Source organism: Epinephelus fuscoguttatus, linkage group LG3 (genome assembly GCF_011397635.1).
Source record: "Epinephelus fuscoguttatus linkage group LG3, E.fuscoguttatus.final_Chr_v1".
NCBI lineage: Eukaryota > Metazoa > Chordata > Actinopteri > Perciformes > Serranidae > Epinephelus > Epinephelus fuscoguttatus.
In genome coordinates this window covers 35,638,713-35,654,203 of record NC_064754.1, presented here as the reverse complement: position 1 = coordinate 35,654,203, position 15,491 = coordinate 35,638,713, and the positions used below count along the sequence as shown (strand labels likewise).

The 15,491-nt window shown below is 40.9% G+C and overlaps 2 protein-coding genes across 4 annotated transcripts; one reads left to right on the top strand and one right to left on the bottom strand.

Moving 5' to 3' along the window:
- Positions 1-1,257: 1,257 nt before the first annotated feature.
- On the top strand, positions 1,258-8,272 carry slc25a38b (solute carrier family 25 member 38b). Of its 3 annotated transcripts, XM_049572043.1 has the most exons (8): positions 1,258-1,681; positions 2,034-2,123; positions 4,498-4,622; positions 5,165-5,249; positions 5,371-5,550; positions 6,093-6,261; positions 7,434-7,597; positions 7,734-8,272. In XM_049572043.1, the coding sequence occupies exons 2-8, from the start codon at positions 2,109-2,111 to the stop codon at positions 7,854-7,856; spliced, it is 861 nt and encodes a 286-aa protein (XP_049428000.1). In that variant the 5' UTR covers positions 1,258-1,681; positions 2,034-2,108; the 3' UTR covers positions 7,857-8,272. The 3 variants fall into 3 exon arrangements, with proteins under 3 accessions (XP_049428000.1, XP_049428001.1, XP_049427999.1); XM_049572044.1 differs by lacking the exon at positions 1,258-1,681 and having other exon boundaries at positions 2,075-2,213; XM_049572042.1 differs by lacking the exons at positions 1,258-1,681; positions 2,034-2,123 and adding an exon at positions 3,224-3,585.
- A 2,456-nt stretch (positions 8,273-10,728) lies between these two features.
- LOC125883838 (dromaiocalcin-1-like) lies at positions 10,729-11,061 on the bottom strand. Its single transcript, XM_049568431.1, has one exon. It carries the CDS (start codon positions 11,059-11,061, stop codon positions 10,729-10,731), a length of 333 nt encoding a protein of 110 aa, XP_049424388.1.
- Positions 11,062-15,491: the final 4,430 nt, after the last annotated feature.

The following is a 15,491-nucleotide window of genomic DNA, read 5'->3' as shown; positions in this document are numbered from 1 at the left end:
CTGAGTAACTGTAGGGTACTGCAACAGAACACACTCAGTGGATCAGAGATGATATACTCAGGAATATGTTTCAGTTGTGAAGCAGTACTGTGGTAATTACGCAGGCATTGCAAGACTTTTTTTCGTAGTATTAAGGGAGAGTCGCCAGTAAAATTGTGACAGGAGGCTTTGTCTCAATTTGTATAGTATAGGGCTACAAGAGGATGAGTGATGAAGATGGAGGTAAGTTTTAAATTGCCAAAACAACTTAAAATCCTACAGAGATCCCAACTGTTCAAATAAGACATAAAATGCTCATTTAATTTCATTGTTATATTTTGTGTCTTTATACACATGTTGTATTTATTTATCCAATTATGATTTGTGATTGTAATGATTCATCTAAAGTTTTGCTGTTCTTCTGTTATGGGGAAGTTAAAATTGTTGGATTCTTATTCGAATAGATTTACAATTATTAAAAGTTTTGTTGACGGAATCAGACTTTTTTGGATCATCATTGATTTTAAGAAGATACCATTAAAATGTGTTGCCAGATAATGCACAATATGAATCACTTTATAACCATGGGTTTATTTTGAGACAATGAGCCCTGGGGCACAGATGCGCAAAAGGCTCCATCACAGACAGACTTTAGTTGATTTGCCTCTTTTTAAAAATTAATTATTTTGCGTCTCTGTAGTCATAATGCATCTTTTTGTGGTTTGCATCTATTGGAGGTAATTTTGTATGGGGTCATTTTGTCGCTCTTTGTGATTGTTGTGCCACTTTTTGTAGTTATGTTGTTGCTTTGCAGTTCATTTGAATCTTTTCGTGGTCACACTGACTGTTTTCCTGGTCAGTATGTGTTAAATAGAGTGACATGTTGCAGGTGAAAGCAAAGGGGGGCCCTAACAGTTTGGGCCCCTGGGTCTGTGGCCGGTAGACCCGTTTAGCGATCAAACCATGTGTAGGCCTATAACTGGTTGGACAATAACTTTTACACCTTTTACTAGTTTTCATATCAGGACTGACACACAGGACAACAGCGACACCCTGTGGCCACTGCCTTGAATTACACTATCCACATGCCGGCTTGTTTTCTGAGAAATTGTAACTGAAACACCAGAATATTAACTATATATATCATACATATATGTGTACCTTATCATGCAGATCTCGCACACTGACCCCTTTTCCATAACTCACCCATCAAACCGATGCACCGTGTGAAATGATGTGTCGGCACTCTGCCCTGTGAGTGTGTGACACAGTGAGTTGATGTGTGTTGACGCTGCACTGAGGTGAACTTTGCTAGCCAGACGCTAACAGTCGCAGCAGCACAGCAAGTAACGCTAACGTCAGTCACTACTATATGACATTTATAACTGCAGTTAAATTTTTCTTTTTTACGCTTTTGGGATACGACCCCCGTCAGGACATTAACGGCGTCGCATATTAATGTAGAAGAGCGCCAGGCTAAAGTTAAATAACTTACTCCAGCGAGCTAACACTGACGTTAGCTAATGTTAGCCGACGAGCATTGCTAGAAAGTTCTGTATTCAGCCTGGCAATATTTTGTTTACGAACATTGGACTCCTAGGAAACATTGGCAGACTGTCACTGCAAATACTAAACATGGCGTGCCTGAAGCTGGCGGGTTTGACCATCTCCTCCATCACTCCTTAACACACTTCAAAGTCAGGTAAGAGGAACTAGCATGCTAAGCTAGCAAGCTAATGTAGCTAGTCGGTCATGTTCTGTATCTGGTTGAGTGAAGCCTCTGTTATCTTTCTCAAAACAAACTAGCTATCGTAGCCAGCAGGTTTCACGGCGTTTGCTCTTAGAGTTGAGCAATGTGTTGCTCAGTCGCTTGTCGCTGTATCTGACTTGAAATTATCCGGCTTGTCAATGTTAGCATGTCCTTAGGTTACTTTGACAGCACATTAGCCTAACTAACGTTAGCTTGATGCTACAGGCTTCATAGAGACTTTGCAAACGACTTTATTGTTTTGAAATGTGACTCACTGCTGCCATTTGATTTGCCCCACTGTTAGAAACGTTGGCTGAAATTAACCAGCTTCAAAACGGCAGCACCAGGGGAGAAACTGGACTCAGCATCCAGGTCAAAGATGGAGTTAGCAGCGGTGAGTGCACCTGCGGGCTGCTGCCACTGTTTGTTATGGTCATCACACAGTCAGTGTACTCGATCTGTCAGTAACAGGGTCAATTAACAGGTATGTTATCAGCATGCTGGTGAAAGATAAAATACAACCGCTTATAATGTGTGTGTGTGTGTGTGTGTGTGTGTGTGTGTGTGTGTGTCTGTCTGTCTGTCTGTCTGTCTGTCATGACCTTACAATGGCAGTTACACATTTTCACCTTTGACCATTTGACTGTCCAACCAAGCTACAAGTCAAGTGGTTGATGATCACAAAGTAGCACCCACTTTGACTTGATGGCACAGCAGTAGAAAAGAAGTCTATTAAAAAACTATATTACAGCATGCAAGTACTTTTTATTATACTATCAGTATATATTGAGATATAGTTATTTTTTTGGAAAATCAATGAATTTCAACAAAGTCAAATTTTTAAATTCACACTAAAATCCAGTATTACCATGAAACGGTTCTTATTGATTTGCATCGTTACCCTCAATGGCCTAATGTATCTAGATTGCCTGATATCAGACAGAATTGCAAACTCAGCGCAGTGGGCTGATTGGCCCTAGGCAAATACCTGAGATATGTCGGGATAACTACCATGGTATAAACAGTGTGGCAACATCTCTGAAGATGGAGACCTTTATATTGTCTCAGGGGACTGCCCACCTTCATTTAAACCCCAAGAAGAAAATCAGCCACCTTTTTAGCTGGTTGCTGATGACATTTGAGACTTGTCGATCCAGAGCAACATTAAACGGCATCAATGCATAATTACTGATTGTTAAAGATTGATCCTCTGCCCTTGGTAATGAGAAAGGCATGCACTTTATTTTAAAATTCAAAAGATGGTTGCTGCCAATGTTTTTAAAGCACTTGATAAACAAATCAAAGCCACAATGTGACAGACATGATTCATGATGGTTTGATCTTCACCAAAGATGATACAGAGCTGATGTGGAGAACATACCAGAAACAGGGGTTGATTTCTCTCTTGATTTGACTAAATTGTTGACCTAGCCACACAGGCGGTAAAATCCAGTGTCGCCGCGCCCCACACACACACACACACACACAGCCACTTCATGACTCATGCCGTTTGACAAAGATGCTCTTTAGCAGTGAGCTTTGCAGAGGGGGGGAAATACAGATGTGTTAGAGTGTGCCTGAACGATAAAGATAGAAGCCCATAGAAAAACGCAGGCCGGATTAAGCTTCTGCTTTGGCTGTGAAACGGGGGGAGGGAGGACGAGAGGCAGGAGAAAGCCATTGTGGGTCGGCAAGAGAGAGAGACAGAGAGAGACGGAGAAGGTTTGTGAGAGAGAGAGATGGATGTTTATTTTATAATATGCTATTTGCAATAGCAGCATCAGAGAAAGAGGGAGGTGAAAGAGGGCAAAATGCAGGAAAAGCAGGATTCTCAGTGCCAAGCTCCGGGCAGGAAGGTAGGAGTGCATAATACATGTGTGCATATAAGTAGCACATGTATAAAGGCTAGCTATAGTGTGTATGTCTTGTGTAAAGCAAACAACTTATATAAGATGCAGAAATTTTTATGTGTTGTTTGTTGATACAATTGTGATTATTTTAATTGCCTGATTATGAGTGTTTGTCCCCCTCACCATTTTCTGTGGAACTGTTTACCTTCACTTGCAGCTAAATTTAGTGTCTGTCTGTCTGTCTGTCGCTGTTTGTGTCTAATGTTTGTTCTTGAGGCATGTAAGCACATATAATGTCAAGTCTTGGTTCAATTCTAGCCAGCAGCCCGTGTGTGTGTGTGTGTGTGTGTGTGTGTGTGGATGTGGACTGTCTCTGCACATCTCCATCATCTCCACTCTGTGGGAACCTGGCCTCTGCTCTGTGCTACAGGCTTGTTTTTGGTTTTTTTTTGTACTGGAAATGTCATACAAGCATATTTACATTCCAATAACAGTCTATTATATGATATTATGTCCATTATTTTGGGTTCTATTTTTGTTGTGTAAGGATTATGTTAATGCACATATTTAGATAATATTTCCCTGCTCTTTGAAGAGGGTCTGTGGCATTCAACAAGATGCCAAGAAAGATGCTGAATGGCGCATTTTCCCGTTATGCCTTTTTACAATGTGACTAATCCTTTACATTTGTCTTTGTCTCGTCCTCTTCTGTCTGTCATCCTCCAACACCCTCCTCTCTGGCCGTCATTCTGATTTCTCTCCACATTATCCCCCCCTCTGCTTCTCTCCTGGCCCACTCTTCGTGTGTGTCTTTCTCCCATGACTTCGTTCTCTAATGTCCCCCGTCTTTCCCATTCCCTTTTCATCCCTCTGTCTCTCTCCTCTGTTGTCCTTCTCTCCGTCTGTCTTTGTCCTCAGGCTCACCCAGCTCTCAAAGCCTTTATGTGCGGCTCTCTCAGCGGCACCTGCTCTACGCTGCTCTTCCAGCCTTTGGATCTGGTCAAGACGCGGCTGCAGACCCTGCAGAACAATGCCAAGCCTGGGTGTGTGCACACATAACACACAGATACGTCTGATGTGTGTAAACATTCAAACATACACACACACATTTTGCCTGCGTGCCATCAGACAGAAGTACATCAGCGTGTCCCTGGTGTTATGCCTTGCTCTCCTTTTTTTCTCTCTCAGACTTAGTTCCTCACACACTACATGCTCTCCAGACACAAAATAACACACAGCGTGGCAGGACACAATATGCAGGCAGCGCCGGCCTGAATCTGCTGTTATGACCCATATAGGGCAATTAGTCACACCAGCACTATGTAATCATAATGTCAAGGCGCTAGGCTGCAATCAGCCCCGCGGAAACAGGAACAGGAAATGTTAATGACTAAAAGCGGATCTTTATTTTAAACAGCATTCCACAGGTGCCAATTTCCAGCAGTTATTTTCTGTAGTTAATTATTGTTCTATGATTTATAGTTCCCATCATACAAACTGTCCGTCTCCGAGTGTCCATATGGTTTTTATTTTACATTTGCACCTTTGAATGTGTCTGTAATCCTTCCTAAATTTCAACCTGCAGTGCACCAAAGGTGGGGATGTTCACTGTTTTCATCAACGTTATTAGGACAGAGAAATTCTTCAGTCTGTGGAAGGGAGTTTCACCAGTGAGTAATTAAGTAATTAATTATATTCTTGGTTGATTTTTTTTTTTAAATTTATTAAGCTTTAAGGTAGCTTTTTAAGCAAATATGAGAAATGTTAAACACTTCTGTTTTTCTCTGGCAGTCATTTATGCGCTGCATCCCTGGGGTGGGCATCTACTTCAGCACCTTCTACTCCCTGAAGCAACACTACTTCCAGGAGCGGGCACCCAGCGCTGGCGAGGCTGTTCTGCTCGGAGCGGGTGCCAGAACTGTGGCTGGTGTCTGCATGCTGCCTTTCACGGTCATCAAGACACGCTTTGAGGTGAGAAGCACTGACCTGAGATGTGCTGTATGATTGGTGGACTTTAATACGTCTCCAGTCATGTCCTCACAGTCAAGTGTCAGTGGATGTTGAATTGTTAACTGGGGCAGTTTACTCTTTAAGGCAGTTTTTAATGTATGATTGCATTTAAGCAATGATTAATGATTTGTCTTTGTAATCTGCTTTTGAACTTCTTTTTTTTTTCCAGCATTTGTTATGAGCCGCATTTGTTTAGTGAGATTTCATCCCAGAATGAAATGCCTTTAGAGGACACATGTTTAAAATAGTTGACAATAAATCCAAAGGTATTGATCCCAAAAAAATATTTCATTTCTGTAAGACATTGTAACCCGATGAATCACCATTAAACATAGCATCCACAAATGTATGACTAGAATCTACAACTGGTAGTCCACAGCAGTCATCACACTAGACTTTATGCAGTGTTTCCATGTGATAACACAACTAGTGTCATAAAAGCAATGGTAAATGGTAAATAAATGTGCTCCATATGAATTTTCCATGTTCATATGTTGTTTCAGAGTGGCTGTTACAACTATGTGAATGTGGCAGGAGCTCTGAGGAGTGTGTATGAGACGGAGGGAGTCAGGGCTCTGTTCTCAGGGCTGACTGCCACGCTGCTCCGAGACGCTCCATTCTCTGGCATCTACGTCATGTTCTACAGCCAGGCCAAGAAGGCGCTGCCTCAAGGTGAGAGCCACACTGCATCAGCATCAATAAATCAGAATTGAGGTCATTAAAATGTGAAGCACTGTTTTCTGATGATCTGATGAGCAGCAAGTCATGAAAGTGTTGTCCCTGTATTACAGAAAATGAATAAAGTGTTCAGTGAATGGGTTAGTGCTTTTTAGTATTTGGCCTTAAAAGTTTTTTCATGAGCCCATATGGCCAGCACCACAAAATGCCTTTTCATATTTCACTGCACATTTCAATTAAACATTTCAGTTAATTAATTAAACAGAGTAGAAACAGAAAAACCCAGTCGCCTGTTAATGACGCTGTCAGCAAAGCAGTAATGATTGTGCTAAGTGGCTAATGGGCATGCAGCTACTTACATGTTTCAGATGATGCGTCATGTTTGTAGTTGACAAATCAAAGGCAAATGTTTGCCTGCAGAGTTTACATATCACCTTGGGTTCGTCCTTCACCTTCTCAAAATGATCCCACTCTTTGGATTTCCTGCCCAACATGTTATTAACTAGCCTGTGTAATAACCACAGGTACCAGCACTGTAAATTAGGGGCCGTACACATGCCACGTCTTAAACCGCAGGTCGGGCACTGGGTGCTACTCTTGTGCCTTTTTTGTGCCAGCTTTCAAGAGCAGGGTGGCAGGTTGCGTCTGAGGTTGCTAAGCAACCTCAACAAGCATCGTATAGCCAATTTACCTGAAATCCTAAGTACAGAGCTGATCTTCTTCCAGGTGCTGTTTATAAGTGTTTAGGCCTATCGTCTGTGGGGCAGATGTAAGGTCTGAGTAGCTCTGCACTGAAATGATCAACTTTTCTATGTTTATCAGGCTGATATTTACGGAAGAAGGGAACTCCTGACTCCTGCCTGACTGCTGAGTGTGGCCTCTTCTTGTGTCTGTCCTTTCACATTAAAGTCCCACATGGTCCAGTCTTATAGGTTTTGATTTATTTTGACAAAGTGCAGCCCCTAATAGTTGTGTGTACACTTGCCAAAGAAACATCAGTCTGTCCTGGTCAGCTATGTTTTTATGTTTACATTTGGCATCATACTCCTGGAACGCTTGGAGGTCGGAAGCTGGTAATTCAATTGGGAAATTCTGACCTTCGACTTTGACTGTAACCCAACAGTCCTCTTCTACTTTCTCCTGATACCTGGTTTCCTTCCTGTCAGAGGTGACTTCTGCGGCCTATGCTCCGCTGGTGAATTTCAGCTGTGGGGTGGTGGCAGGCGTAATGGCGTCGCTCGTCACGCAGCCAGCAGACGTGGTGAAGACCCACATTCAAGTCAGCCCATCCCACTGGAGCATGACGGATGCAATCCACTACATCTACATGGTGCGTGTCCGTTTAATCACAGCTGCCAGTTTTTGTCTTACTGCATGTGCACGCCATTTTCAGAGAGAAGCGGTGCTCATTGGTGTAGCTCAGCAGCTACCTCAGTAACGTATACTGAATCTGTCCTCTCCCTCAGGAACACGGCATGCGTGGGTTTTTTCGTGGAGCTGTCCCCAGGTCTCTGCGACGCACTTTGATGGCTGCTATGGCTTGGACTGTTTATGAACAGCTGATGGCTCGGATGGGCCTCAAATCCTGAAGAGCATGGGTGTTGAGCAACAATAAACAGGATGAAATATGAGGGAATAATGATAGACATTATTTCACACTGAAAGACGAAAACGCAGCTGAGGAGCCTGTAGAGACAGTGAACCAGCAAGATTTGGAGAAGATGAACCAGGTGGATAGATGTGAGCGAGTAAGAATGCTGTGAGTGCGTGTGTGTTATTTAAATGTTTGTGAAAATGTGCCTGTTTGTGTCTGTAAGTTTGAGATTGTGATGTTACACCTGACACACTCTAAATGTCAATCTTGGACTGAAGTGACACTCCCTGCTGTGAAGTGATCTTATTCCTCCTCTCATTATTTATGTTTGGACTGCCTGAGGTGTGGCTGCCAGTAAAAAAAAAAAAAAAAAAACACCACTGAGAAAGGGCCTGTGACTGTGCGGCAGCAGAGTTGTCTCTCACATGGTATTTTAAAATGCTGTTAAGACAAACTGGACTCTCAGCGAGCTGGTGTACATCTGCTGAGGTAACTAAAAGCAAAGCACTGCAGAGAGAGGCGCTATGGTTTCTGCCATATTTACAAAACTGTAAGATTGAGCAATGTTTCTTTGTTGCCAAGTAACAAGCAGACTTAGATATTTAATTTGTTTGAGGCACGGACAATCACGAGTATTCACACAGTAGCATTATGGGAAGAAAATCACAATATAGCCTTTGATGCGGTACAGCACAATACTATGCTAATTTAAAGATGTATTATGATAGTCCTTTACATCAGGGCTTAAAAACATAGGAGAAAAATACTCAGACCTGTTTTGGTCAGATCAGGATTTTGCAGATTTTAATGAGTTTTGTAATTGAAATGCATTTTTTTTTTGTGGTAGAAACAGCGATGCAGTTTGCATTGTTTCCTGTCTCTAAAGGGACAGTTCAACCTCAAAATCTAAAATACATATTTTTCCTCTGACCTGTAGTGACATTTATCAGTCTAGATTTTTTTAATGCGAGTTGCCGAGTGTTGGAGATATCGGCTGCAAAGATGTCTGCCTTCTCTCACAAATAATGGAACTAGATGGCACTGGGCTTGTGGTGCTCAAAGAGCCAAAAATGAAAACAAAAAAAACATAAAAACTCAACAGCAGTGTCTCTTTCCAGAAATCATGACCCGGTTACTCAAGATAATCCACAGACCTTGTGAGCAGTTTCATGTAGGTAGAAAGAAAATAGTTCCTACATTAAACTGCTCACAACAAGGTCTGTGGATTATCTTGAGTAACTGGTTCATGATTTTATTGTATTTATTTATTTATTTATTTGCTGAGTGCCATTGAGTTCCATGATTTTTGAGAGAAGACATCTCTACGGTCGATATCTCCAACACTCTAACCCACACCAAAACATCTAGATTGATAGATATCTCAACAGGTAAGAGGAAAAATATGTATTTCTAAATTTGAGTACTGTCTCTTTAAGAAAGCACTTTTATAATTTGACTTTTTTTCTACGCTTTAGATAAATATTTTAACGACAGGATGAAATTGCTGTTTACTTCAGATTTTGTTAGCGTCAGTCACCTCACTTCCTGTGAGCATTTTTCCTGAACATTAAGCTTGCAAGTGAAGCATTGCTTCATCAATGTGCTACTGTGTTTATAGAAGTTACAGAATACTCATCAGTGCTGGCGAGATGTGACTCTTGATGTGTTCCAGTGTCTTCCTGGCTTTGTAAATATTTGACTAAATAGAGAAATATTGGTTGTAACAAACGAAGGCCCTATTTTTATGTTCATTGTACAGTCTGCCCTTCGCTATTAATATTATTTATTATTGTTAATATAAAAAAAGAGGTGATATATGTGTTTATAGAAATAATGCCAAATGGAGGATCTCTTAAGTGGAGGAGATTGAAGACGTAAACAAAATGGATCACTACACACAACGTGTAAACACACTGAAGGTATTTGGAAGTCTTGGTAACATGACAGAAAGGTCACTGACGTCCAGTGTGATGTAACGTTGTAAAGGTAGTGAAGCAGAAAGAGACATTTAATGACATGAGTTGATTTCAGTGTTTGCTGTGTATCTAACTGTGCCCTTCATGTGCCATAATTCACACATGGAAGTTTTACCTCGTTAGTTATCTTCATCATCACGCCACTCCTGTTGCCTCCATTAAGACTATATTGTTTATGGTCATTGTTATTGTAGATATTTGGTCTGTGCATGTGTTTGCTCAGCCAGACACTGTGCCTGCCTGGTTTGTTAATGTCAATAAATTTTCTTCTTTTTTAAAAAATAATTTTGACTTTTTTTCATGTAAGAAATTAAGAAGGAGTTGACTTAAAACAACAAAGCTTTATTGGGAATTTTGCTTCATTATTATATTTCTAAATAGCAACCATTATAATGAAAACATAAAATCAAACCAGAGCATGCATGCTGCCACTAAACATTGTCAGAGACCAGATAAAACTGTGACTAAGCCAAAACCAGCCATGTAATAAAATGTAATACATGGTTTGTACTTTAGAAATAAATTAAGGTCAAATTTTGATAAACATTCTCACAACCTTTCAACATTTGATTAAATATGTAAATAATATCTTGTAAAATAAGGTTGCAGAATTGTCAGACATTGGCAGGTTTGTTTTAGTTTCTAAGATGATTTCAAGACACACAAAAAATAACTTAAATCTAAAACCAAAACACTAACTTGACTTTCTCACAATAATACAAATGTCAGTAATAGTCAGAAATATTTGTATGAAACCCCAAATTACAAGGAAAATTTTAAGTATCTAGTGAAAAGATGTGAATGACATTTATCATGAGTCTTTACAACAAAATCTACCATGTTACCTCTAGCAGGAGTGAGCTGTTAAAACTTAAATAACATGAATGAGATTTAATAGCAGATGAAGTTGAGTCTGTCCTGGCAGTCCCAGTTCTCCCACACTCCCTCTTTGGTTAAAGCTCCACAGCGTTTATAAATTGGACACTGGTGGTCCTGATTTCCTCTCTGGGACCAGGCCTGGTACACCAGAGGGTCGTTGTTCACCCACAGCCAGTGGTCCTCCAGGTAACGCAGGCCGATCCACACCCGCTCAGTGATGTGGTCCCGCTTGATCCTGCTCAGGGCCAGAAGGTGCTCGGTCTCAGAGGCAAGGCTCATGAGTGCAGTGTGTTCCCGTCTGCAGTACCACATCGCCTCCTCCCAGCTCTTCTCTGCCTCGACCATGATCAGGTCGAAGCAGAAAAAAGGCCACTGAGAAGATTTTCTGGTATTGTGCCATCCATTCCACGTACAGCCGTGCCAACAAATACAACCAAAAATCTGATTCTCAATGTCATCTGGTTGGCCTGGATCCCACGGTATGTTTGTTGCGTCTCCTCCTCCTGACCACTTCCACTGTGTTCCATCTATGTAGAGTCCGATAAAGAAAAAATTCTTAACTTTCTCAACTGTTGCATTTTTCAGTCTCTCCTCTTCCCATCTTGTAGTGATGGGGGACAGATCAGTGTGATGAAGTCTGCAGTACTGTTGAGCATCAGGCCATGTGTGGGCATGTTGCACATACACATGCTTTCCAAACCGCTGTGCCACACTTACAATGAAGAGCATCTTCAAAATCACAGTCTTCATGGTGGTGAAGTTTACAGGCATTTGTAGAGATGAGTACAGAGCAGGTTGTGTTCAAGGTGAAGCCTGTGTTTCAGTGTGCTCCCTCCTCTGTTGCCTCTTCATGTAAGTCAGTGGACACATCCTGCTCTGAATAAACGTCACTGTTTGCATAAAAAATAATGCAAAATTAAACCTTGATATCCGGGGTGTCCTGGTAGCCTCGTTGAGACAGAGACAATGTGATCTTTTAATTCTAGCTGCCCCCAAAAGGTTTTACAAAGTGACACAATGGCCCAGCTTTATATTACTGCATTGCTCCCATGTACCCTTGAAATCCTTGAATCTATTCTATTCTTAATTTGTATTAAAATGTCTTAAATCAATCTTTCATTAGTCTTAAAAATGCAAATACATGGAAAGAAGGATTTTAGTGTTCTGTTTTTCTGACATGGCATCGTGAACTCTCAAAAAATAAATGTTAAAAATATACTAAATGCCTCATGCATTAATGTCACCAAAAAGTTATGTTTAATGTTACAATAAACATCCGGGCAAAATTGTCCCAATCCTAAGTAACTGATGTCGGTTAATGTTTGTGTTTTTTCTTTTGGTTGTAGTGAATTTGGTCTTAGATTTCATTTAAAATAGAAATAAAAAGGCCTTAAAAGTCTTAAATCCCACTTAAGCTACAGGAACCCTGTGCACTCCTTCATACATACAAAAGTCAGTGGAGGCCACGCAATGGGTTACTCTAGCCATGCTTGACTGCCAGGAAGTAAAATAAACCATGACACTGGTCTGAAATTCATCCGCTGGAGTCAATGAAGCCTCATTGCATTTACTTAGAAAGTTTTGCGTAGGAAGTTTATTTCCATTTGACCTTGAGACAGAAGAGGTGAAACTAGGTCCTGTTTGGACTCAACATTCACCGTCTAACGGTACACAGGATTACACAATTGTTAAAATGATCAAAGCTGCAATTACTCTTAAAGGAATAAAAACACAAGGGTTTTTTTGGTTGGACAAGCACTTTATTATAATTGAAAACTGAAACCTTTTCTTTTAAATGGAAGTATGTGTAAAAAGTGAGATAGGCCAATACATTTAAAACATCTGATGACCTGAAACAGGAATATAATTGACCCAAAACCCAATTCTGGAGATATCTTCAATTACACCATGTACTACAGGGGACTTTTGGGCCAAGGTTACACCCCCCAAAGCCAGCAGAAAAGTTACTGTAGATAAAATCCTCCAGATACTGGGTAAAGGCCACGAAGCAGCTAAATATTATAGGATGCTGATGGAATGTGAGGGGGAGAAAGGGATCTCAGCCCTGAGACTTTCCAGGGAAAGAGACTTTGGGGTATCATATGATGAACAGGAATGGGCTAAGGTTTGTGGTAATTCCCAAACAATGTCAAGCGACTTGAGGGTTAGACTTATTCAATTTAAGATTCTGCATTGATTTTATTGGACCCCGAGCAGGCTCTTCAGACTTGGTTTAAATGATTCAGCTACTTGTTGGAAGTGTTGTGTGGATGAAGGTACAATGATACATGTGATATGGTCGTGCCCTAAGATTAAGCAATACTGGATGAAGAATCACTGTTAAATTGTCAATGTCCTGTCATGTCATAAAAGGACAGTTTGTCCTCTGCCCCAAGCTATATATTAGGAGACCGTAAAGTGCTGTCAGCTTTTCCCTATCCACTAAAATCCTGGACACAAACTGCTATCATGATTGGGCGACAGATCATTCTCAGAACTGGAAGAAACATGGAGAACCTCCTTTCCAGGACTGGGTGACTGAATTAGGTAAAGTAGCTGCATATGAAAGCATGTCATATAGGATGCAGGACGGAGCGGAAAAGTATTTCTTGGAGCGGGGCATGTACCCTGACACTACATTTGCACCAATGTAAAGAATAACTGAATGCTCAATAATTGTCTTGAATAGAAGTGATGATTATTCATTAACTACTTTTTTCTTCTTTTTTTATTATTATTATTATTTATAGATTTTTTTTAATCATTATTTATTTATTTATTTACTTATTTATTTTTGCTTGAGATATACATAGCCACCATATTGCTCAGATGACCCCTCTTCGTTATGGGTGGGAATGTTCTGTGTTGGAACAGAGTGCATTTTGTATTGTATGTGATGCCATTGGTTTGTATATTATAAAATAATAAAATACAAGTCATAAAAAAAAGTGAGATAGGCAGTTCAAGAGGAGGTACAGGGAGATAAATCATGATATACAAATTATAATCTAAGGAATGCTTATGAGATTATGTGAAGCATCATTTGCAAAAATTAGATCTCAGCAGTTATTGAGGTCCAAAAAGGTCTTCTACACTGTAGAAAATTTGTGCCTAAATACAAATATTCAAGGCAAATTGAATTTTATTTCATTGCATATTTAAATAATGTTAATGTTTAGTTTCTAAACTGACTCAAAGGATACAAACAAGATAACTTAAAGCTAAAATCAAAACACAAACTTGACTTTGACATAACAGTACAAAGGGCTGTAATAGTTGGGAACTTGTACAAAACAGAAATATAAAGAAAATTAAAAGTACCCAGTGAAAAGTTAAATCAAAAACAAAAAGGAGAAACAATCAGATAAACAAGAGAGCACAAAAGGTCAAGGTGAGAGACGATAAAAGAGCAAGGACCTACAGAAATAGATGTATACAGTTTTTTAGCCTTACTATTTAGTTTTTTATATTTTCCAGCTTTTGAAACAAAATCTACCATGTTACCTCTAGCAGGAGTGAGCTGTTAAAACTTAAATAACATGAATGAGATTTAATAGCAGATGAAGTTGAGTCTGTCCTGGCAGTCCCAGTTCTCCCACACTCCCTCTTTGGTTAAAGCTCCACAGCGTTTATAAATTGGACACTGGTGGTCCTGATTTCCTCTCTGGGACCAGGCCTGGTACACCAGAGGGTCGTTGTTCACCCACAGCCAGTGGTCCTCCAGGTAACGCAGGCCGATCCACACCCGCTCAGTGATGTGGTCCCGCTTGATCCTGCTCAGGGCCAGAAGGTGCTCGGTCTCAGAGGCAAGGCTCATGAGTGCAGTGTGTTCCCGTCTGCAGTACCACATCGCCTCCTCCCAGCTCTTCTCTGCCTCGACTATGATCAGGTCGAAGCAGAGAAAAGGCCGCTGATGGAAGCAACCAAAATTGCTCCATCCATTCCACTTACAGCCGTGCCAACAAACAGCAGCACAACTCTGATGCACATAGTCATCTGGTTCATCCACAGCCCACGGTATGTTTGTTGCGTTTCCTCCTCCTGACCACTTCCATTGTGTTCCATCTCTGTAGAGTCCGATCCACAACCCACCAACTTTCTCAGCTGTTGCTTTTTCCAGTCTCTCCTCTTCCCATCTTGTAGTGATGGGGGACAGATCAGTGTGATGAAGTCTGCAGTACTGTTGAGCATCAGGCCATGTGTGGGCATGTTGCACATACACATGCTTTCCAAACCGCTGTGCCACACTTACAATGAAGAGCATCTTCAAAATCACAGTCTTCATGGTGGTGAAGTTTACAGGCATTTGTAGAGATGAGTACAAAGCAGGCTGTGTTCAAGTTGAAGCCTGTGTTTCTGTGTGCTCCCTCCTCTGTTGCCTCTTCATGTAAGTCATTGGACACATCCTGCTCTGAATAAACGTCACTGCATATAAAATAATGCAAATTTTGGTGTGTCTGTGGCTTAGTGGATAGAGCAAGTGTCCCATGTACAAAGGCTCTGTCCTTGTTGCAGCGGCCCGGGCTCAATTCCAACCTATGGCCCTTCACTACAGACTATGTGATTAGATTCATTCTGATGCATGTGTCTTCATATGTCTGAAAAAACAAAAGTTTTCTCATTAAAGAGGGCCCCTCCATACAAAAGTCAGTGGAGGCCAAACAATGGATTCATCTAGCTGTGCTTGACTGCCAGAAGTAAAAGGACACTGGTTTGCAATTCATCCGCTGGAGTCAAAGAAGCCTCCTCACATTTACCTAGAAAATTTTGCTTAG

Bases quoted from the DNA above. Each gene is read 5' to 3' on its own strand.
- slc25a38b (XM_049572042.1), top strand. From the start codon at position 3,541: ATGCAGGAAAAGCAGGATTCTCAGTGCCAAGCTCCGGGCAGGAAG. The intron at 3,586-4,497 runs GTAGGAGTGCAT...CTTTGTCCTCAG, and splicing joins GCCAAGCTCCGGGCAGGAAG to GCTCACCCAGCTCTCAAAGC. The intron at 4,623-5,164 runs GTGTGTGCACAC...TTCAACCTGCAG, and splicing joins CAGAACAATGCCAAGCCTGG to TGCACCAAAGGTGGGGATGT.
- LOC125883838 (XM_049568431.1), bottom strand. From the start codon at position 11,061: ATGGTCGAGGCAGAGAAGAGCTGGGAGGAGGCGATGTGGTACTGCAGA.